This window comes from Phoca vitulina, unplaced genomic scaffold (assembly GCF_004348235.1).
Source record: "Phoca vitulina isolate PV1807 unplaced genomic scaffold, GSC_HSeal_1.0 scaffold28, whole genome shotgun sequence".
Taxonomy (NCBI): Eukaryota; Metazoa; Chordata; class Mammalia; order Carnivora; family Phocidae; genus Phoca; species Phoca vitulina.
The window spans coordinates 1,483,149-1,507,638 of record NW_022589731.1 but is presented as its reverse complement, the minus strand read 5'-3'; the positions used below and the strand labels follow the sequence as shown (position 1 = coordinate 1,507,638).

Below are 24,490 nucleotides of genomic sequence, written 5' to 3'. Positions count from 1 at the left end.
CTTATGACTGGCATCTGCAGTAGGAGCAGTCTTGTGAGACTGAGCCCTTACTTGTGGGATCAGACAGTAACTCCAAGTAAGTAGTATCAGAAGTGAACTGAATTGTAGAACACCCAGATGGTGTCCAATAGAACTGGAGATTAGAGTGGTGTGGACAAACCACACATCTGGTCACATAAGTGAGTACAGCAGTGGAGAAAAACAGTGCATTCTCCTTTCACTACAATACAATGGAACACTGTACAACCATTACAAACACTGCCACTGATCTCTATTCACTTAGCTAGAAAGACTTCTATGATGTGACATTGGGTGAAGAAAGCATGCTAATACATACAGTATTAAGTTAGTAAAACTGTCTATTATTTTGTGTAGAAACACGTCTAGAAGGATGGTAACCAAAGGTTAATAGTAGCTATCTTAGGGGCTGGGATTTAGATAATGTTTATTTTTCATTTTCAATTATATGCCTGTTTAAATTACAAAGTAATACAGGCTTATTATACAAAATTCAAACAGACAAGTGTATAAAGTAAAAAATGAAACTCTTGTCCCATCAGTCCCCCTTCTCAGATATAACCACTGTTAATGTTTGGCATTCATTCTTCAAGATTTTATTTCAAGCATATTTAATCAAACTCATCTTTTTTTCTTACTTTTTAAAAATAAAAATACACTCTACCCACTGTCCTGTGACTAGCTTTTTTCATGTTTTCAACATTGCTTGGATTTTTCTTTAACATCATTTTTTAAACTGGAAAAACAATAGTTATTTTTGTTTGAGGTAATAAAAGTGCATCAGCCAGGATGGAACACAATGTATGTGTGATCTGAGTGGCCCAGTGAAGAGAGGCACAGGACAAAGGCTTCCTGTGTTCAGGTTACCATGCTAGCCAATATGGGTGGGGACCCTGACATGCCCAGTCAGCCCAGGAAACTGGTAAGTGTCCTGTTCTCTCTGAATCTTTGAACCCAGAGAGAGACTGTTAGAGCTAGGGCTGGGGCTCAGGAAGGCGTAGACACTGGGTTGCAACCTGTCCCAGAGAGGCCTCCCCTGAGCCAGTGTCCCTAGATGCAGTTTCCATGGACCCAAGCAGGACAAGGCAGAGGAAGGCTACCCACTGCGATTTCAGAGGCCCCCTGCTGCATGCCAACAAACCACCACCTATTGCATGGGCTTGCTACGATCCCTCTTGAAAAGCACTCAAGTTCCTTTTTCTTTTCCTCCCCTGGTTCTAATTTCGATTGTCATATTCCTGGAGAAGGGGCTCTGTGAGGGGTCAGAAATGCTGCTGGAACTTCATCAGAACTCTGCGGGGAGGGGCAGGCCAGTCTCCTGGCCCCTGAGTCCTGGAGAGATATCAAACAACAAGCCTGTCTGCCCTGCAAGGCAAGAAGACAGGCCTGGCTGTGGAGACCCAGCACCAGGGGAACCAGAGCAGAGCTGTGTCTGGCATAGGGAAGCCATTTATTTCCCACTGAGAGCACTATGAAGAAACTGAGCTGGAAAGCAGAACCCCTTGCATTGGCAGATCACTGCATGGTATTCAAAGCTGCTCCGGTAACCACACCAGAGAGCATACCCTGAGGTGGTGACTTGTCCTGTGGTATTGGCCTGGGGCTGCTTCTCAGGGCTCACTGTCCTGTCCTCTGGGCAGTTCTCTGAAAAATTCACTCGTGGTTATCCTTTTGGTTGTTCTTTTCTGATAATAACACCCATGCTCTGTGCAGAAAATTCTATAATGACAGGAACGTCCCAAAAGGAAAATGTGAATGACTCGTAACTGTATCATCCTAAAATGGCCTCTGTGATCCATCTTCACATACCTCTTCCAGTCATCTACATGGACGTGTATATATTAGTAACAGGATTAGGACCCAACTCTGTACAGTGTTGTAATATGCTTCTTTTTTTCCTTTTAAGCCTGTTTCCTTTTTTTCTTGCAATATGCTTTTTTTTTTTAAGATTCCATTCATTTATTTGACAGAGAGAGACACAGCGAGAGAGGGAACACAAGCAGGGGGAGTGGGAGAGGGAGAAGCAGGCTTCCCGCTGAGCAGGGAGCCCGATGCGGGGCTCGATCCCAGGACCCTGGGATCATGACCTGAGCTGAAGGCAGATGCTTAACGCCTGAGCCACCCAGGCGCCCCTTGCACTATGCTTCTTAAACGACAACATAAATAATATTAATTGCTTTCATGTATTATGTCAGCTACTGTACTAGGAGCATTAAATATATTAGGAAGTAGATATCACTATTACCTCATTTCATAGATGAAATAACCAAGTCTTAGAGATATGCAACCTGCCTCCTGAGCTCCCGCTCCCTTCCACGCTATTCTCCAGCCTCCTTCGTTGAACATTCCATCATGAGCCATTAGGGTACCAAAGGGCTTTACCTCCTGCAGAGGTGCTGAGTCTATGCTTAACTCTCCAGCTTGCTGAGGCTGGCACTGCCCCCTGCAGGGAGCACCCCTGAAATGCAGGTGCTAGAGACAAAGGAGCCACATTCTGCTCAGAGCCAACCAGTTAACACTCCACAGGGGGCCAGAGATGTGAGAACTAGTCTGAGGGTGAATTATCCTAGCTTAATGCCTGTATCGAATAACACTTTTCTTTCTTTTTTTTTTTGTTTTTTTAGAGATTTTTTTTAAGTTTTTTGTTTCTTGGTTTTTTTTGACAGAGAGAGAGCACAAGTAAGCAGAGCAGCAGGCAGAGGGAGAGGGAGAAGCAGGCTCTCCACTGAGCAGGGAGCCCGCCGTGGGGCTCGATCCCTAGAGATTTTTATTTTTAAGTAATCTCTACACCCAACGTGAACCCCAAGATCAGGAGTCACATGCTCTACTGACTGAGCCAGAGAGGCGCCCCTCCAATAACCCTTTTCTACTAAGAACCTCAGAGCATTTCATGTGGTTCTCCAAGTAAGATACAGACCCATGTCAGCTAAAGGAATTTGCCTCAAATCACGCAGCAACTCAGCAGGAGATGCATTCACCCCTCCTCAACAAACCTCTAGGTACTGTGATCCTTCAATCATGGGCGGGGGCATAGGCCCCAGCTAAGGCATTTCACAGGGCATCTGGATATATCGCTGAGATTTAAAGATGGCCACCTCTCCACGTAGGTAGTTATTCAGAAGTGGAAAATACTAAGTCAGAGGTTTTTCAGTAGAAGGCCAGATATCAAATATTTTATGCTTTGAAGGCCACATAGTATCTGTTATGAACTACTCAATTCTGCTGTTGTAGTACAAAAAATGCCATAGATAGTATGTAGTGGGCATGGCTGTGTTCCAATGAAATTTTATTTACAAAAACAGGTGGCCATCAGGATTTGGCCTGCAGGCTGTTCTTTGCCAACCTCTGAGTCTTCCCTAGAAACACCTAAATTTAATACTGGATAGACTATAATTTACATGCAAACCACTTAAATTTTAGGGCATAAGCTCATTTCTGAGGGGCTGGCCTGTTTTTGTTTGTTTTTTTCCAGTGGAGTATCTTTCAACTATTAATCTAAAATATTGGGAAATTGCAGAAAAATCAAGGATTGTTTCGCCTTTTAGTTGGTCAGTATTACTAACAGATGAAAGGGAAAATATTTTACAGACCATAGCAACCAGAAAAGAGGATAAATCAGGCTGAGGGAAAGAAAACGTCAAGAAAATTAAAATGAGTATGAGGAAGAAAAATGATATTAATATAACCAGGCAGTTCCATTTGGCTTCAGTTAGCTGACTGGGGCAATGGGCAGCTTATCCAAACCAGGAAACGAGAGACCTCGACCGCTCTCATTGGCAATGATGGAACGTCTCCTTTCAGAAAACTTTACTCAAGGCAAAGATATTAAGATCACATCCACTTGGGACCTCCAGAAAGAAAGCCAGGTAAGCTGCTGCTGAGGAGCTGAACTGCAGCCTAGCAATATCTCACACCTGGGGACATGCTCTAAGCTCCTCACTCAATCTTCCTGACGTCCTGCACTCACCTGCAGAGCAGGGGCGAGGAAGCAAAGCCTGATCTGCCTCCTGGATCTGGAAAGAGAGTCCTGTGGTATGCTGTGGGGCATAGGTATGCAGAGGCTGCTAACACCCCCAACAGAGATGAGGGGCCCCTCCCTAGGCTGGAGAGCCTTAGAAGAGGCAGGCTGGGAGCAGGATTATACTAAGTTAAGGTCCCAAGGGTTAGCATGGCAGGATTAAGAAGAATCTGGGACTCCAAGTGCTGCAGGGGCCCTAGCACCTTCCTGGGAAAGAGCCACTCTCAAAATCAGGCAGAAATTCTCCAACACCTCGAATCCAATCGCGTCTTAATTTAAAGAAAGGGGGGTGGGTTTCATTCCCCAGAACGGTCATTTCACCTTCCTCCTTCAAATGCTTTCCACTGCCCTTCGAATCAAAGTCACTCATCATCACGACTTTGAGTGCATGCAAGTACAAGGCCCAGCACTTCCCCATGCCTGGTCAGCCTCCTGGCTCCTCCAGGCACAGGAGCCTTCTTCCAGATCCTCAAATTCCTCCAGCTCTTCCCCTCCTCGGGGCCTACATACGATTTCTCTCTGCAAAAAATGCTTCTTCAGTCCCGTCCTTGCCTGACTCTACAATCTAAAATGAGTCCACCATCTTATTCTTTGGAGCACCTTGATCTTTCCCTTTCAGCGACCTTATGGAATCAAATACTTCTGTGCCTGTGTTTTCAGGGTCTCTCTCCAATGCCTAAAGGCAGGGACCCTATCTGTTCCACATGGCTTCCTCAGCATCTGGCACAGTCCTACAGTCCTTGGCATGTAGCAGGCCCTTAAATTAAAAAAAAAAAAAAAAAATACAACTAATGAAAAATAGCTCCTTTCCTCCTAGTCTTCTCCTCATTTAAAATGGATCCTTGGAGGCTCAAGAGGCTATAGCATGCAAACCAGTGCTGGTTAGGGTGTCCCTGGAGGCTTGCTCCTGCCACTCACCAGTTGCAGGAAATTCTGCAGGGCCCACCACCTCTCTGAGTCCATTTCCCCATCTGAAAAGTGGCAATGCTACTATCTTCCTCATCAGGCCACCTACTGTGGAGGTTTAATAAGAAAATGAAAGTGCCCAGGATAGCTTGGAGCTTAACAGCTACTGTTCTATTCACTTACTTTTAATTATTAAAAAAACCAAATGAAATAAAAAACTAATGATGTAATGTATGGTGACTAACATAACATAGTAAAATAAAATTAATTAAAAAAAAAACAAGTGAAGAGGCGCCTGGGTGGCTCAGTCGTTAAGCGTCGGCCTTCGGCTCAGGTCATGATCCCAGGACCCTGGGATCGAGCCCTGCATCGGGCTCCCTGCTCTGCAGGAAGCCTGATTCTCCCTCTCCCACTCCCCCCTGCTTGTGTTCCCTCTCTCGCTGTGTCTCTCTCTGTCAAATAAATAAATAAAATCTTAAAAAAAAAAGTGAAAAAAAAAAAGGGCCTCAATAGGAAAAGACTGAATTGCAAGTATAATTTTAACTTTAGAAAAGGTAGAAGGAGGCAAAACTCAAGAAAATGCCACAATTCATTGACATTCCTTATATAGGAGCACCTGGGTGGCTCAGTCAGTTGAGTGTCTGACTCTTGATTTTGGCTGAGGTCCTAATCTCAGGGTTGTGAGATTGAGCCCTGCATCGGGCTCTGCGGCTGGGCATGGAGCCTGCTTAAGATTCTCTCCGTCTCCCCCTGCCCCTCCACCCCGAAAGAAAAGAAAAGAAAAGAAAAAAAGAAAGAAACAAACAAACAAGACATTCCTTATATAAAATTTGACCTGCTGTCGCTATCTGGAAAAGTCTCTCTGACTTTAGTCAGCAGGCTGTGTCCCTCACTACTTCCAACTTCAGAGCCAGGAAGCATGATGGATGGGTTCCTGCGCTAATTATAAACTTCATGAGACACTGTATAAGGGCCTGGTTTCTTCCTAACCCCAAATGTATGCCATTTAATATGTATTAAAGATCTCTCTCAGGCCAGAAACCTAAGAAAGGGGACCAATTCTCAAGGACTCAGGAGAGTACTTTGTCATTACAAAAATTTTATATAACAATCATTCTGTTGTTTGTTGAAAACAATGATAATATCTCCTGGCCAATCACCCAACAGTATTACTCTAATAATATAATCATTTGTCTCAATGGCTATTGACTTGTAAAATGTTCATTTCACCTAACCTAGCAATCATACTTCTAGGAATTCATCCCACAGAAATTCTCCAACACTTAGGCAGGAGTACAAAGACACACATACTCAAGGATGCTCACTGCAGGTTTGTGGTAGGGAAAAACTGGAAATCATCCAAAGGCCCAACAATGGGAGACTAGTTAAATAAAGTACAGTGTATCTAGATAATAAAAAAGCGCAGTTAGGAAGAACATACTAACATGGGAAGATGTCCAAAAGATATTAAGTTTAAAAAGCAAGTTGAACAACATTATGAAAAGCACGGTCCATTTTTATAAAGTAATGATTATTCTATACAGATCTATGCATTGAAAAGAAAATCTGGAAATAGGAACACCAAAGTCTTCTCAGTGGGGGGACGCCTTATGAAGGATTTTCACTTTCTGGGTCATAAATTTCTGTGTTTCAGTTTTTATAATGAGCAAGTATTTCTTTTATAAATGGGAAAAGGAAAGAAAATGTAAAAAAATAAAACCTCTGTTGGCCTTAGTCTGTCAATACCACAGCATTCAACCAGCTGCAAGCTTTGATGGCTCAGGATACTCCACAGGGCTGCCCTGTCTCCCTACTTGGGCCCGAATCACAAATTGAGCAGACTCAGCACATGTCATGAGGTTGCCATTAAACAGCAGCAAGCCAAGGCACTTGAATTTCCACAGTGTCAGTAACGAGGTTGGGGGGCCATGTTTCTCCTAAAACTCAAGTGAAATTGCCTTGGAATTTGTGGTTAAGGCCTACCAATGGCAGAACGGGGAGCAGACAGCCTCTCCAGCAGAATTCTAAAGCACAGCTCAGAAATCAAGCCCTGCTGAGTTGGGGAATGGTTTCTTTTTAATGAAACCCAGAGAGTGGGGGGCAGGGGAGCAGTCACTGGCAATCTGAGAAGAAGGAATAAGCTGATCATAAAATTAAAAGGGAATGGGAAATAAGAGGAACTGGCTGCAAAGTGGGAAGGAAAGAAGTTGAAGTGTCTCCTGGTAGTTACTGATGTATGTACTGCAGGACTTACCAAATGATTCATGCCAGAAGCTGGATTTGATTCTAAATCTCCTGTAGCAAATGAAACGAAAGCTCCCCTGTCCTCTTTCCACTTGATGCTTTGGTACTGGCCCCGTGTCCGGATCAATGTGCAAGGGTCCTCTGATCCCAGGCAGGGCTAGGGCTTCTTGGGTGGAAGCGCAGATACTATTTTGCCCAGCTGGGGCCATCCCCCTCCTTACTAACACAACCCCAACTTCCTTCCTCTGCCTTTCCTTGGCTGTGCCCCTCAGGGAACCAGGGCCCATCCCAGCTGATCAGTAAACCAATACGATTGTCTCACCTTCCTGACATAACTCTAGCCAATGAGATGCAAGGGGAGATCAATGAGGCGGTTCTGTGAAGGTGTTGATTGGTCTTTAAAAGAGACACAGGACAGAAGTATCTCTTTTACTGCCTGTAGACTCTGTCAAGTGTGAATCCAGGATGCCAGGGATTATGGCAGCCATCTGTGGACCATGAGGGAACCAGTTCTAAAAGGCAAGCCAAAGCACTGAGGAAGGCAGAGCAGGAAGTTAGAAAGAACTCAGGTCCTAAACAACTTCACTGAACAGATGACAACCAACCCTGGATCTGCCCCACCTCCGGATGACTTGCTATGTAAGACAAGTGCCATTATTGTTAGGCCATTTCAGTCAGGATGTTCTATTATTTGTAGTCAAAACCACCCAACAGATACAAACAGGCAGAACAAGAGGTGCCTGCTCCATCTGTGTACTCCAACCGATTTGACTTCTGAGCATAACTGCGCACCAGGATTACTAGGTGACAGATGCCCCATGGCCTCATGAGAGCAACTGATTTTGCCTACCCAGAACTATACCAAATCTTTTTCTGCCGGGAGTTACCCTTTGCTTTAGAGGACTTCTTTCCCACTCCATGTGGTTGGAAGTGAGGAGAGGGGAGAAACTTAAACATAAATTCTGGTATTCCATCTCAACCACCACCAACAACCAGGGTGGTCACATGACCCAGGCAGAACTCATCTGAGTCCCTCCCCAAGACTGATGTAGGAATGTGGGAAGAATAAAGCCTCCTGCCTGCTGGGACTACAAACTGAAAGAGCCAGAAACTGACTGGTGGTGTTCATCTTTCCCGGCATGTAGGGAGAGTCAGTGTGTAGTACAAGACCAACACATGAATCAGGGCCCTGAGGATGCTGTTTGAACACACAGATCGAGCCATACCTGAAACCCTGGACAACCCATTTATCTGAGCCATAAAGTCATTAAGGTAGTTTGATTTGGGTCATTTTCTTATAACTAGAAGCGACCTGACTAAAATAAACACGAACCTGCCCCACCCCCATATCCTGAATCCTTCACCTCCTCTGGATAGTCTCCTTTCCCAGGCCTCTCTCATTTCTACTTCCTTTTCTCTACAGCTCAACTCCCCACCTCTGAGCAAATGAACCAACTGTCCGGCTAAGTTACAGGACCTTCTGAGTCATTCTTCAGAGCAGGCTTCGGAGGCAGCCTCACATGGCCCCACAACTGGGTGTGTGCACTGCCACCCACCAGCATACCGCCCAGAGCCTTGTCCCTCTTTCCCTTGCCTACCACTGTCCTGATGCTTTTTCCAAGGCTGTGGATGCTATTTAGACCTGGAAAAGCAGGTTTCAGCATTCCACTTACTTGATGGCACTGCTCAGCATGTTCACACAGGCAAATGGGCAGGTGCTCCACATAGTCACCGAGTTTACTGTAGCCGCACAGGTGAGGTAAGACCATCAGACAGGATTATACTGCCAGTTACACACGCAGCTGTATCTGTGTGCAGATCACATGTAAAACATGTGTTCTGGAGGACAGCATACGTGTAACCTTTGCACAGCATGGCCACTCAGACCACAGCAAGGCCTACACATCACAAGGGAGGTTCTCTGCAGCATCAGAAGAGTGTGCCATGCCCTGAGAAATCCTGAAAGGCCTAAACTTACTCTTACAAAACAGTTACAGTAGGGGCAATTATTCACTCTTTAAAAAGATTCTTCACCTAATAAAAGGAATTACTACAAGGCCCCACTAAAATGCATGGGCTCTAATGCATCTCGAATATGAGTTGATTTGTGTTAAGACTTTACAGGGACTGTCAACCACACAAATCAAGGAGCCATAGTTGAACTGAATTTATTTTTTGGTTGCATAATGTGATGAACACAAGGTGATTTTATTTGTATCATTATTATTGATTTTCTGTGTGGAGGAAGATAATGGCACCAAATATCATCATATCAGCTGAGGCAAACATCTGGTTCAGGGACTAGCAAGGCATTTCCTTCCTAACAGGGCTTTGCTGTTAAATGGCATCTTTATTGTCATTACAAAAAAGGACCAAGGTACTCACCTTCTCCATCCATATAAAGTTTTTAAAGACTAAGTAATAATAATAATCATTGCAGATAATACTTACATAGTTCTTACTATATATCAGGCATTGTTCTAAGTGCTTTAGAAGTATTAGCTCATTTCATCTCCTCAAAAACTTCATATGTAGTTCCTATTATTATCTCTCCTTTCTAGATGAGTAAATGGGTTACATTGCCCAAAGTCAGGAGGCAGAGCTAAGAATGAAGGCAGTCTGGGTCCAGGGGCCATGCTCTTCACCGTCATACTAGGCTGCCCCCCCGGACCTGGCAGTCGTGCACAGGATGGCGAACAGTAGAAGGGAAAGGAGCAGAAATGGGGGCTACTTAGCTTAGTACTGACAAGTTCAGGCATATGGTGCTCAGGACCTGTACAATGCAGTGAAGTGGAAAAAAAAAAAAAAAAGAAAGAAAGAAAGAAAGAAAAGGAAAGAACAAGGGATGGTGATTACAAGTGGGCACAAGGGAGGTTTCTGGAGAACTAGCCTGCTCCTTGATTTGGGTGCTAGTTATATGGGTGTGCTCAGTCTGTGAAAAGTCATCAAGCTGTACTTTTTATATACATATTTTCATGAAGAAAAAGTTAAAGGACCAGGGGTGCCTGGGTGGCTCAGTCAGTTAAGCATCTGCCTTCAGCTCAGGTCATGATCCCGGAGTCCTGGGATCGAGCTTGGCATTGGGCTTCCTGCTCAGTGGGGAGTCTGCTTCTCTCTCCCCCTGCTCTTGCCCTCTCACTCACTTGTGCTCTCTCTCTCAAATAAATAAATAAATAAATAAGTCTTTTTTTTTTTTTTTTTAAGATTTTATTTATTTATTTGACAGAGAGAGACACAGTGAGAGAGGGAACACAAGCAGGGGGAGTGGGAGAGGGAGAAGCAGGCTTCCTGCTGAGCAGGGAGCCCCATGCGGGGCTCCATCCCAGGACCCTGGGATCATGACCTGAGCCGAAGGCAGACGCTCAACCGACTGGGCCACTCAGGCGCCCAATAATAAAGTCTTTTTTAAAAAAGTTAAAGGACGGAAGGATGGATTTAAGAGGATTTTGGTAATATTATGAATGGCTTCTGCCCCCTTTATTTTCCAAATGTTCCTGAGTGACTAAGCGAGACATGATGGAGCTCACAGGCCACGTGAACCAGTGGAGTCATCCATATGGAGGATTCTCCAAACCCACTGTCCAGCCTGAGACAGCCCGCAGCACAGACATCAGGTGAGCTATAGGCCACACAGCATCATGGTTAGGAGAATGGCATAAAGAACTAACTTGCCTGGTTCAAATCTTGCTTTGCACAGCCTGGATGTGTGACCTTGGACATGTTATACTTCACCTTTCCATACTGTCTTGCTCTCTGCAACTGTAAAGCCGGCATAACATGGTGTCTAACTCACAGGGCTTTACTGCATATTAAAGGAGCACTCGTGACTGTGGCTGGCGCATGGAACACACTACTAAATGTGAGCCCTTTTCTTCACTATTTAGGCCCATAGCCATGGCCTCCTCCCTTGTATCAGTTACCATATACCTTTTAAAATCATTTTCCCAGGGCACCTGGGTGGCTCAGTCGGTTAAGCGTCTGCCTTCGGCTCAGGTCATGATCCCAGGGTCCTGGGATCGAGTCCCATGTCGGGCTCCCTGCTCAGTGGGGAGCCTGCTTCTCCCTTTCCCTCTGCCTGCCGCTCTGCCTACTTGTGCTATCTCTCTGTCAAATAAATAAATGAAATCTTTAAAATAAATAAATAAATAAAACCATTTCCCCATTATTTATTTATTAATAATTTATTGTTCCTGTTCCAAAAAGCATTATAAATATAATATATACAATACATTAATAAAATATAATAAATTAATAATTTATTGTGCCCTGTTCCAAAAAGCATTTCAGGTAGATTTATTTTAGCTATTATTTAAATAGTATGATCCTATTACAGAAAATCTGGAAAACAGAAAACCAAGTAGTATACTTTCAGGAGGGTAGCCATCCTGCCGAGGGCGCGCATTGCCTGACGTGATCTGAAGGCATGATAAACGGGGCCATTGGTGCAGAAGGGACTGTGGAGGTAGCCAGCCAGGCTACACTCAAGAAATAGCCACAACTTTTTATTTTAAAAAATTTCAGTCACATAGAAAAGTTGGAAGGTCGGTACAAAAATACCCATATGCCCTTCACCTAGATTCACCAGAATTGTTAACATTTTGCCACATTTGCTTTCTCTTCTCTCTTCTCTCTACATATACTTTATTTTTTTGCCTAATCATTTGAAAGTTAAGTTGTAGAAATCATGTCATTTTAGTCATAAACACTTCAGCTTTTATCTCCTAACATTACATCATATTGCACCCAAGGAATTTCAGTGGTACAGTCCTATTATCTAATATACAATCTGTATTTATATTTTTTCCAATTGCCCTAAAAATGACCTTTTTTTTTCTTTTCCAATTCAGAATCCAATCAAGGATCACAAGTGCATGTGTTCTATAATCTAGTAGAGCCCCCGCCCCTTGCCCTTGCAGATCTTTCACAGCTTTGACATTTTTGAAGAGTCCAGACAGTTTTCTTATAAAATGTCCTACCATCTAGATTTGTCTGATTGTTTGCTCATGATTCAATGCAGGTGAAATATTTTTGGAAAAGTGCTACCCAGTTGATGTTTTATACTGCATACTCCCACACATAAGATACATAGTAATAAGTTGTCCCATTACTGGTGTTGCTATGTTTGATCATTTGGTTAAGGTGATGTCCACCCAAATCCTGTCATTGTAACGGTATTTTTCTCAGTAACAAATAAGTGATCTGTGGAGGGGTTTGAGTCCCTGTGAACATCTTATCTTGTTCCCTGACAATCCTTTTATCCAGTGGTTTTAGCATCTGTTGATAATCTGCCTGAATCGATGATCACATTTGTGGTGCAAAATGGTGACTAGTGATGTTTACTGTGTGGGTGAAATGAACTGCTGCAAGTTAAATCTTATTTTTCCACTTACTTGCACTATTACTTCAGAACTTTAATATCAGAACTATTTCAGAAGCTCATCTGCTTGACTCCTCCTGACAGTGATTCATAACACCTGTTTTTACATTTCTCTGATCTCTGTCCACCTGAGCAAGTACATTAAGTGGAAACAAACATATAAATGCACTGGCTTAAGCAGTGGGCTAGGAGTTACCTGTCTATACAAGCAAAAGGTTGGCTAGTCTTTATAGCCCCCTTTCCTACAGCAGATCAAATTCTCCATCAAGAAAAGTCTGTTTTTCCAAAGACAGTTCTTTATCAGAGTCAGCTTCAGGCATCCCAAGAAGGGAAAGAGGGAAGACACAAAGGGTTCAGGCAAGAGACTCCTGGCACAATTTTAAAAAATTCTGCAAACTACATTAGGACAGTACCAAATCCCATGGGCCACTGTTTCAGGCAGCCTGCCTCCCCTGCCCCTATGAACAGGACTTCTTCCTGGTCAATAATCCTTTAGAACCCAAACATCATCTCCAGACCAACTGCCTTAGAATCCCGGGGAAGCTGATTAAGAAACAGATGCCTCTGTCTCACCTCTGACCAAATGAATCACAGCCATGCAGGGGGGTTGGGACAAATTCCCCAGAGGACCTCATGAGCAGCCAGGTTTGGGAACCCTTGCTTAGAAAAGACCCACTGTAGTCTCCCAAAGGGGACTACTCCATAGAACACAAAATGGTAGATAGTAGTTAAGGATCACTCCCATTATGTGATAGCCACCCTGCCAACAACTGACCCCAGGGGTCCAGAATGAGGACAGATGAGTTCAACCTAGAGGATCTATTGCACCCCCAATTTATAACCCACTTGAAGGCTGGGGAAAAAAAGTCACTGTCAGATCTATGGTTCCTCAAATTTAGTCTCTACCAGAAGCATCTGGGGACAACACCCCTAAAAGATTCTGAGTCAGAGGTCTCCTGTGGGGCCCAGGAATGTGGGCTTATAACAAGCTCTCCAGGAGCTTCTGATGCAGGGGATCCACGCTCATCTATGGCAGTCAAAGAGCAAAAGAGTTGGATAAAACTGTCGTGGCCTTCATCTGAAGGCTACTTACCAAACCAAAAAAACAAAATCTGAGGCTATGTGGGAAATGTTTCTGAGTAATTAATTAGCTACACAGAAACATCCAGATGATATGAAACCTTCCACAAAAGGTTTTAAATTTTGCTCTAACATTTTCTCCCACTGGAGGACTATAGGCAGGATGAGCTAAGAGCAGGAGACCAAGGTCCCAACACAAAGTCCCCACTTCGGTTGCCATGTTAGCAGTCTCCAGAGAGGCACCAGGAGCACAGACCATCCCCTGGAGGCCACTTGAATCATATAAATCAAATTTTTCTGACTGTCAAGGTCCTGCCTGATTCCAGCTTCCCCCTCACACTGTGAGGGATCAAACTCCCAGCAATTCTCTCTCTCTCTCTCTGCCACACCCTCTACTGTTAACCCAAGGCTTAACCAAGATTAACACATGCGCTTGGGACCCCAGAAATAGAGATGGCTAGGCCACTGGCAGCAGGGAGCAAGGACCATACTAATTATGGGAAATAGGACAGACAGAGAGAGCGGATCAGCTCCATGCTGAGTTGGCCTTTGGCTCGCTGGGAATCTGAAGTATGGCTGGCAGTCTGCAGCAAGGGCTGAGGGTGTCAGAACAGTGGCTGCTGGAGGTCACAGTGGTATAACCTTCTCTTCCCTGGCCGGTAGATTCCCACCCAGGAAACATCAGGCAGAACAAGTCACCTTCATGGTACAAATGGGGTACAGTACTCCCAGGAAAGGTCACTTCACAGATATCAAAATATGCCTATGAGTTCCCAAAGCCAACCAGGCTCATGGCATAAGGACCCCCGTGCCAGCCAGCTCTTGGCGTTCTTACCTGACTGGAACACGTATCTGGCCAAGCCCTGCATTAGCTCTGCTGGCCATGTTGGGGGGGCAGACTCCCCTGTTTCTCTCTTCAGACGAAATGTCAATTCAAAGCCAAAACCACTAGGCCCGTCTGTTCCTGTAAATCTGGAAGGAATAAAAAACAAATGTTTTTAGTTCAACTACCTTAGGAAAACACTGTTTTTAAAGTCCAATTAAAGTTCTCCCCTATTTTTGGTGGCCTCAGCATCCAAACCCCTTAATCAGAGGAATGTCTCTCAATAGCCTATAAGGAGCCACAATACTAGTCTTGCGCTCCTGCCAGCCACGATACATGGGTATGACCTTGGCCCAGCCAATCAAATTCCCCTGGTGGCACTCTAAATTATGAGTTCCACATTTTGTGGCTCTGGAACATTCCTCTGGGTGATTAAGGTTCCATTACTGAAAATCTTCCTTATTCACACTCCTTATTCCTTCAAGCTGTTAATAAGCACCTACTTAGTTTGCCACAAGTCCTGTTGTATGCTCTGTGAGGACAAGACCCTTTCTCCACTCCCACCTTCACCCTGCCCCACCCAGGTACAATCCTTGGGCTGGGCTGGCTGGTCTCCAAACTCGGCATTTGTGGAAAGGTCCCAAGGCAGATTCCAAATACTGGGAGGGCCTGTATTCTTCCTGAAACCCAGCACCCCACACGTGCTCATCAATTGGCATGTGCTCTTCCTGAAACTTGGTGTCCCATGGGCACTCTTCAATCACTGGAACGCTAGGGAATCACGGATTTGTGCCCCCTTCTCACCCAGGTGGCCAAGAATGATGACAGTTACTGCCTCTATGACCACATGCATCACGGTGATGATGAGGCGAGGGAGGAATGCCTGCCTCTGACCACTAGGAAACACTCAGGCGTTCCCAGTCTTCAGGGAAGTCCCCGAAATGGACTTCTGCCGGAGAGGAAAATGATGTGGATGAGAAAGCAAGTCCTGGGTGGGGGGGTGACATGCCCCCTTATGGGAGGGAAGCATCCAGGGAGGATTTCCTGAGAGTGCAGGAGGTTTGCCAGCATGGGAAGGGTTAAAAGTTAAAATATGTTCATGATATAATTTTCAGTAATTATATCTTGTACAAGCATGAGCCACAATGATTATACACATGTAAACTCCTCAGCATACAAATACAAACCATAAACTAAGATGACAGCCAACACCTCCTTGCCAAGCGCCCAGAACAGAGAGTCAGAGGTAAGAGTTTTGAAGGGATGATGATGCCCAACCCTGAAATTCCACATGGCATCTTTCCTTCATCATGCTCCTCATCACCCTTAGGAGGCCAGGCCAGGAGATTGGACAGAAAAAGATTCCAAAGTCTCTGAACCTCGGACACCAGTCCTAACCTTGCCTGTGTGCCGGGGTGAGCTCAGCCCTCCTGTACTTACTGCAGTGGAGAGAGAACCTCTGAGAAGCTACGTTCTCCAAAGGACTGAAAAGGAATAAAGTCATCATGCTGGTGCCTAATTATATTTAAAAGAGGTGTCTATGGTTTGCATTTCCTCTGGGTATCTAGCAATGTGGGAGGCAGAATCCATTTTTGAGGGTACACAACTAGAATTTCAGAGACCAGATGAGAAGAAGTTGTTTGGCAAGACACAGTGTAAGCTATTTTCTTCCCTTACTGAACTGTCATATTGGGGGGCAATTCAATGCAGGGGGGCTGAGGGAATAGCTAAGCCAGCTGAGGCCAGAAGAGCCACCTCCCCGGGGCTGCAGGCTTGAGAGGAGTGTGAAAATCCGAGGTAATGCAACACTGACTCAGAATTAAAACTCCATCGAAGGAGATGGGTCACTAGGCCAAAGGGAAGATTTCAAGCAGCCTCCAATTAGAAGCAGCTTTGTAAAATGTATTAGACCATTATCCAGGGCTTTCATCTTGGGCCAAGAAAAATACATGATTTCTAACCACAAAAACTTGAGAAACAGACAAAAAGAACGTATTCCTCAAATTGCACGATGGGGAGAACCATCAGATGCAGAGAGAAATCATACGTATCCAAGCAGCACCACCACTCTAAGGAAGCTGTGCACGCATGCACACGCGTGTATGAGCGTGCATGCGCACACGTGCACATGTCCACCATCTGCCTCCATGCGGGGTGCTTTCTGGGCCAGCTCTGTGGTGGGCAGGCCAGCCCTCACTGGGCTAGCTGGGAGGGACAGCCCCGGCCAGATGGTGTCCACCTGCATTTGATTACCACCCACCACGCTGGCTGGACGCAACCTCTAAACTCTGAAACATGCGTTTGGAATGGCCCAGCCTCAGGATAAACACACAACCTGGAGCCTGTCAGAAGGTCTCTTTTTCAAAGCAGATTGCCCAGGCAATAGCCAAGTGACAAGGTCATTCAGTCTTTCAAGTCCCTGGAGGGCCTGGCTTGGTCTGGACTTCCTCACGTGAGGGCTTCTCCAGCCGCAGAGGTTTTGTCTGACCAGAGGTTGAAGCCCCTCCTAGGGGGCAGCTGTCTCCCACACCCTCTGAGAAAGAAAAGCACGAGGGGAAACTGGCACGTGCTGCAGGAGGAGGGAGGTGGGTCAGAGAAAAGAATTTTTCTAACACAGAAGGCTGCTAAAACACCAGCCGGTGGTAAAGGAGGCCAGTGGAATTTCTTCCTACAGAGATTTTAAAGGAATACATTATAGATTCTCCCTAATCTGGCAGGGAGGGGGTGAGGGGTTCTTATCTTGTCTTGTTGCAAGGATGGGTGAGACTGTTTCCAGCTCAAGAACTTCTGATCCTGCTCACTGAGGTACCCAGGGGAGAGGATGGCTTTGTCCCAGCAGTTTGGCAAGCCTAGGGACGGATGTGGCAGTGTCCAGAGTAGTATCAAACCTGCGCACAGAAAGAACCCGTGCCTTTCATCTCAGACGTAGTTGCCCGACCACTGGAACCTGCCCAAAAGCCTGCCCCAAGCACCTGCACTAAGAAGGTATCAATCAGCATCCAAGAGGCCAAAATGACCACTAACACCAGGCAGAGATGAATGGGAACCCAGGAGAGACTTTCTGGTGGAAACACAACAGTTCAGGTGGGCAGAAAAGATGATCTAAAAGTTGGCATCTCGTGCTCAACACCATTAGTTAATAGGGAAGCTCAAATCAAAACCACAGTGAGGTACCACTTCATCCCCCTTAGGATGGCTAAAATAAAAGACAATAACAAGTGTTGACGAGTTAGTGGAGAAACTGCAACTCTCACACACTGCAGGTGGGAATGTCAAATGGCAGAGCTGCTTTGTAAAACAGTCTGGCAGCTCCTCAAAGAGTTAAACATAGAGTTACCACATGACCCAACAGTTCCACTCCTAGGTATACACCCAAAAGAACTGAAAATATATGTTTACACAAAAACTTGTACACTGGGGTGCCTGGGTGGCTCAGTCAGTTAAGCGTCTGACTTCAGCTCAGGTCATGATCTCAGGGTCCTGGAATTGGGCCCTGAGTCAGGCTCCACGCTCAGCAGGGGAGTCTGCTTGTCCTTCTGCCCCTCCCCCTGCTCATGCTCTCTCTCTCTCTCAAATAAATAAAACCTAAAAAAAACCCAAAAAACAAAAACAAAAAACAAAAAAAACTTTTACATTAATATTCATAGTAGCATTATTCATAATAGCCAAAAAGTGGAAGCAACCCAACGTCATCAATGGATGAGTGGACAAACAAAATGTAGTACATCCATACAATGGAATAAAGAAGAATGATGCTCTGATACAACATGGATGAACCCTGAAAACATTGTGCTAAGTGAATAAAGCCAGATACAAAAGGCCATATAATGTATGATTCCATTTATACAACATGTCCAGAATAAACAAATCCAGAGACAAAAAGTAGATTAGTGGTTGCCAGGGGCTAGGGGGAGTCAAGGGGGAGTGACTACTAATGGGCACAGTTTCTTTTTGGGGTGATGGAAATGTTCTGGAATTAAATAGTGATGATGATTGTACAACCTTATGAATATTCTGGAAAACACTGAATTGTATACTTTAAAAAGGTAAACTTCATGGTATGTGAATTATACATTAAAAAAAAAAGTTGGTATCTTAGGTACACCTCAGTGCTAGGGGGAGCAAGGCCAACCACACCACGTACGCCAGGTCTTCATCTGACTCTACCTATTAATAACTGCTATGATTAACTGAATGCCTATTAAGTTTTAGGCCTTGGACTAAGTACTTATGTCACAGCATTTAATTCTCCAACAAGACTCAGCCACTGTTATCTTCATTTAATTAACATGAGAAAAAGACACTAAAGAGAGTTTAAGTAATATTCCGTATGTCACACAGCAAGCAAGAGACAGAGCTTGGACTTGAAGTCTGCCTGACTCCAAAGTCCATCTTCTTACTGCCATGTGACCTCAGGCAAGACATTTAACCTCTGTGCCCCAGTTTCCTCATCCATAAAATGGGGATAATAACAAAACAGTAACTATTTCAGACTTGTGAGGATTAAATGTTAGAAAATGCCTGGAACACTATAAGCATTGCATCACTTACACTAAGTAAAAGAAGCCAGTCACGAAAGACCATGTAGTGTATGATTCCACTGATATGACATGATAAATAATATAACTTGTTTTTTTAAAGATTTTATTTGTTCATTTGAGAGAGAGCACGAGCAGGGGTCAGGGAGGGGCAGAAGGAGAGGGAGAAGCAGACTCCCCGCTGAGCAGGGAGCCCAACACTGGCTTGATCCCAGGACCCCAAGGATCATGACCTGAGCAGAAGGCAGATGTTTAACCGGCTGAGCCACCCAGGTGCCCCATATAACTTGTAATATATAACACAAATTATGTGTATATTATATAAAATGTCCATAGTAGGCAAATCTGTAGAGACAGAAAGCAGACTGGTGACTATGTAGGTCTGGGGGACTGAGGACAAATGTGGAGTGACTGCTAATGCGTATGGGGTTTCTTTTTAGGGTGATGAAGAAATTCTAAAATTAGATTATGATGGTTACATAACTCTGTGAATGTACTAAAACCACTAAATTATACATGTTAAGTGGGTGAACTGTATGGTATGTGAATTATATCTCAATAAAGCTGTTCTTAAAAATTGAGGGGGAAAAGAAAAGATTGATAGTAAAAAAATTCAAACTACAGACATATAGATATAGGTACAGACATACAAAGAGATGTTCAACCTCACTCATGATAGGAGAAACGCAACTTAAATACAAATTAAAGCAACAAGAGGGACAGCTGGGTGGCTCAGTCGATTAAGCATCTGCCTTCGGCTCAGGTCACGATCCCAGGGTCCTGGGATCGAGTCCCGCATCGGGCTCCTTGCTCAGTGGGGCGCCTGCTTCTCCCTCTGCCTGCCGCTCCCCCGCACTTGTGCTCTCTTTCTCTGACAAATAAATAAATAAAATCTTTTTTAAAATCTCTTTTAAAAAAATAAAGCAACAAGAGACACGATTCTCACCTATCAGATCAGCAAAATTAAAAAAGCAGGATATCATTCTATTGGTGAGGCTGTGGAGAAAGAGGTATTTTCATACACTGCTGGTGGGGATACAAGTTAGTACAACCATTTTGGAGGGTAAGTTAGCAATACCTAACAAAGTTACATCTATTTTACCTTTTGACACAGCAATCCCACTTCTAAGAATTTGTAATCGCAAAATATTGGAGACAACCTAAATGCCCATTCATAGAAGAGCGGTTCAAAGAGTACTATGCAGCTATGAGGAAGAGCTAACAAACTGATATGGATACTGTCAAGTAAAAAAAGGCAAAAAGTACTACAGTATACTACCTGTTGAGGAAGAAAGAGGGGGAGATAGTAAAATATACGTACATCTGCTCATTTGTGCAAAAAGCAACACAGCAAGAATAAATCAGAAACTACTAAGATTAGCTACCTACAGGCATAGGTAGGAACAAGGTGGGAAGGACTGCAGGGCGGGGGGGGCAGGGCACATTTCTCTGAATATGTATCCTGGTGTACAATAGGTGCTCAATAAAGACGAAAAGAACGAACTAACAGGCTCAGGCAGCAACCCTTTCCATCCAGATCCAGTCTGACCCCAGAGGAAGTGGCCCTGCTGGCCTCCAGGTCCTCTGGTAGCTGTGGAAGTGCTCTGGCAATCCTACAGTGAAGCTGGCAACAAGCCTTACCCCTCTCACCGCACAAATGTGACCACCCACCTAACTTTTCAAGATGTGTTTGCCTACTGTAAGCCCACAGCTCAGGATGTGGCAACATACCTGCACTGCAAGGCAAACACTCTCGGCATTGTATAATTACACTCAGCTGGGCCCTGGGCTGAAGAAGTGTGCTGCCGGGGAAGGGTGCGGTGAGAGCCAGCCCAGGTATCCAGGGCGCTTTCACTCCCCTCTCCGAAAAGCAGCAAACACCCACCAACCATCAAAAGACCAGTGGGTCAGGAAGAGTCAACACATTAATCTGATCTACTGCTCTGTCTGGGCAGTTTAAATTCCAGAATAACAAACAGGAGCCCTGGTCGATGTACCCAGAAACAAATGTGGAGGGGCCAGGAAACAGGAAATGGATCTAGCCCTTCCCCTCATCCTTCTGGCCATCTCCAGCCTCTCCTGATCTGGGGAGGCTCCAGCTCTTGACCTAGTTCCTAAAAAGACTTCATCGTGGGCCCGAGGACTCTGGTGTCGCTGAAATAGGGCGACCAACTTGTCCTTGTTTTTGCGGGACTTTCCTGGCTTTAGAATTGAAAACCTCACGTCCTGGGAAAGCCGTTAATCTCAGGCAAATGGGAACAATCACCCAATACTTAAGTGTCACTACCTGACCCACACAAAGAAAATGCCGCCAAATCCAAAAGCACCAAATATGCATCAAGAGCCACCAAAATGTCAGCAGAATCTCTGCAGCCAGGCTGCCTCTGCTCAAGTTCTGGCTCTGCTACTTCCTGGCTGGAGGGCAAATCTCTGTGCCTCAATTTCTTCATCTGTAGAAACAGAGATATGAAGAATAAACCCTAAGGTAAACTCTGGAGTCCAGGTGATAATGATGTGTCAATGTAGATCCATCAATTGTAACAAATGTGCCATTCTGGTACTGGATGCTGATAGTGGGGGAGGCCGTGCATGTGTGGGGATGGAGGGTATATATGGGAACTCTACATCCACTCAATTTTGCTGTGAACCTAAAACTGCTCTAAAATATAAAGTCCATTTAGGGCGCCTGGGTGGCTCAGTCCTTAACTGTCTGCCTTCGGCTCAGGTCATGATCCCAGGGTCCTGGGATCGAGCCCCGTATCGGGCTCCCTGCCCCGTGGGAAGCCTGCTTTCTCCCTCTCCCTCTGCAGCTCCCCTCTGCTTGTGCTCTCTCTCTCGCTGTCTCTCTGTCAAAAAATAAATAAAATCTTTTAAAAAATAAATAAATAAAGTCAGTTTAAAAAAATATTAAAAAGTCCATTTTTATTTATTTTATTTGTTTGTTTGTTAAAGTAGGCTCCACACCCATTGTGGAGCCCAACATGCAGCCTGAACTCATGACCCTGAGATCAAGACCTGAGCCAAGGTCAAGAGTCAGACGTTTAACAGACTGAGCCACCCAGGCGCCCCTAAAGTCTATTTTTAAAATGGAGACATGAAGGGCGCCTGGGTGGCTCAGTCATTAAGCGTCTTCCTTTGGCTCAGATCATGATCCGAGGGTCCTGGAATCGAGCCCCACATCGGGCTCCCTGCTTCACCCTCTCCCTCTGCCTGCTTCTCACCCTACTTGTGCTCACTTTCTGTCAAAAAAATAAATAAAAAATTAAAATAAAAAAAATAAAATGGAGATACAAGTAGCCATCATGTGGGAGCTACTTAAATGAGTTAATGCATATGAATCCCTCAGAGCAGTGCCTGGAACACAGCACGTACTGTCTCAGTGTCAGCTATGATCTATAGAGTTCCCAGTTCTGGAAATTCACCCTAAGAGCATAATCTTGTATTTGGAAAAAGTCTTGTGCATAAATATATTCCATGGTATTTTAAGAGTGAAGAATCTAGAAGCAGTCTAAATGCTCGACAAGCTGAGGTATTCTGAGTTCTGGTGCATGGAGTGCTGAGACATCACACAGTCATTAAAACTGAGAGTTCTGGGGGCGCCTGGGTGGCTCAGTCATTAAGTGTCTGCCTTCGGCTCAGGTCATGATCCCAGGGTCCTGGGATCGAGCCCCGCATCGGGCTCCCTGCTCCGCGGGAAGCCTGCTTCTCCCTCTCACACTCCCCCTGCTTGTGGTCCCTCTCTTGCTGTGTCTCTCCCTGTCAAATGAATAAATAAAATCTTAAAAAAAAAACAACAAAAAACTGAGAGTTCTGAAAACAGGACCAATCTCTGAGCTTTGAGAAGCGAAGGGAAGCCTCGTGGCTGCTGGTGGGAATGTACAGTAGTGCAGCTACAAAACAGTACGGTGGTTCCTCAAAAAAACTAAACACAGCTTTATCGTATGATTCAGCAACTCCATTTCTGGGTATAACCCAAAAGAAATGAAAACAGTGACTCAAACAGATACTCGCACACCCATGTTCACAGCAGCATTGTTCACAGTAGCTGAAAGGTGAAAACAACCCAAATGTCTATTCATCGGTGAATGGATAAACAGAATGTGGTAGGTCTACACAATGGAATATTATTCCGCCTTAAAAAGGAAGGAAACTCTGACACATGCTACAACATGGATGAACCTTGAAAACATTATGCTAAGTGATATAAGTCAGACACAAAAGGGCAAATGTATGATTCCACTCATATGAGGTCCCTAGAGTAGTCCAATTCACAGACACAGAAAACAGAATGGTGGTTGCCATATCTCCATTAAAAAATGCAGATATGAGTAGTAGAATGGGGTGGGGGAGGTGGAATGGGGAGTTATTGTTTAATGAGTACAGAGCTTCAGTGGGAAGATGAAAAAGTTCTGGAAATGGATGGTGGTGACAGCTATGTAACAATGTGAATGTACTTAATTTCACTGAACTGTACACCTAAAAATGGTTAAAATGGTAAATATAGATTTTACTAAACAGTCATGAAAAACCATGAAACAAAATCTCATACAAAGTGATTCAAAATATTTGTGCAGGGGCTGCTGGGTGGCTCAGTTGGTTGAGCGACCAACTCCTGATTTCGGCTCAGGTCATGATCTCAGGATTGTAGGATCGAGCCCCACATTGGGCTCCATGCCCAGTGCGGAATCTGCTTGTCCCTCTCTCTCTGCTCCTCCCTCTGCTTGTGCTCTCTTTCTCTCTCTCTAAAATAAATAAATAAAATCTTAAAAAACCATATTTGTGCATACACACACAATGGAAAAACATATGAAAAAATATATGTGAGGAAAAGACAGGAAGAAAAGGCAATAAAATTATCATAGTGGCTATCACAGTGCAATTTTTCTTTTTCAAACTTCTTTGTATTTTCCAAATTTTCTACTCTTTATAATCTCTGGTCTAGACTGTAAACCCCACAAGGACAGGGCTGTGTCTTATTCACTGCTGTATCTGCCAGACTTCTCACAGAATCTGTTGGCTGAGGGTACATATTGGACATTCCAGGTATGACAGGAGAGACCTGTAGTCAGCACCCTCTCTCCCCAGGGGTGGCTTGGATACTTCCATTGGTATCTGAAGCACAGAATGCTGGGCCAACTAAGGCGGCTGTCAAGGGTCCACCTTGTGGGGGTGGTACCTCTAAAGTCAGGTCTAGGGACTGTGGCTCAGTCTCAAGCTCAATATTGTTGTCAAAAGAAAAGGAAGAGTACACTATTTGCCTCAGGAAACATATGGCACAGGAGGCCAGGCCAGTCCAATCCCAGAACCACTTCATTCCCTATAAAGACTCCTGTTGTCTCTCCTTCCCCTTTCCTCTTTCCCTACTTCTTGGTGGGTCTTCCCCTCTAATCAGCCCTTCTTGGAAATTAGGCTTAGTTCCTGGCCTTACTGGGTTGGACATCCTCTCCCAGAAGAATGGAGCCTGTAGGTCCTGTCCCTGGGGAACA

General features: G+C 44.7%; 1 protein-coding gene across 3 annotated transcripts in view; it reads right to left on the bottom strand.

The window, feature by feature from the left end:
- Positions 1 to 24,490, bottom strand: part of SUFU (SUFU negative regulator of hedgehog signaling) — a 112,539-nt gene that overhangs the window by 62,257 nt on the left and 25,792 nt on the right. For all 3 annotated transcript variants that reach the window (XM_032423097.1, XM_032423098.1, XM_032423096.1), the window contains exon 3: positions 14,479 to 14,615. In XM_032423097.1, coding sequence (XP_032278988.1) covers positions 14,479 to 14,615 — 137 coding nt within the window. The remainder of the gene's footprint in view (positions 1 to 14,478; positions 14,616 to 24,490) is intronic.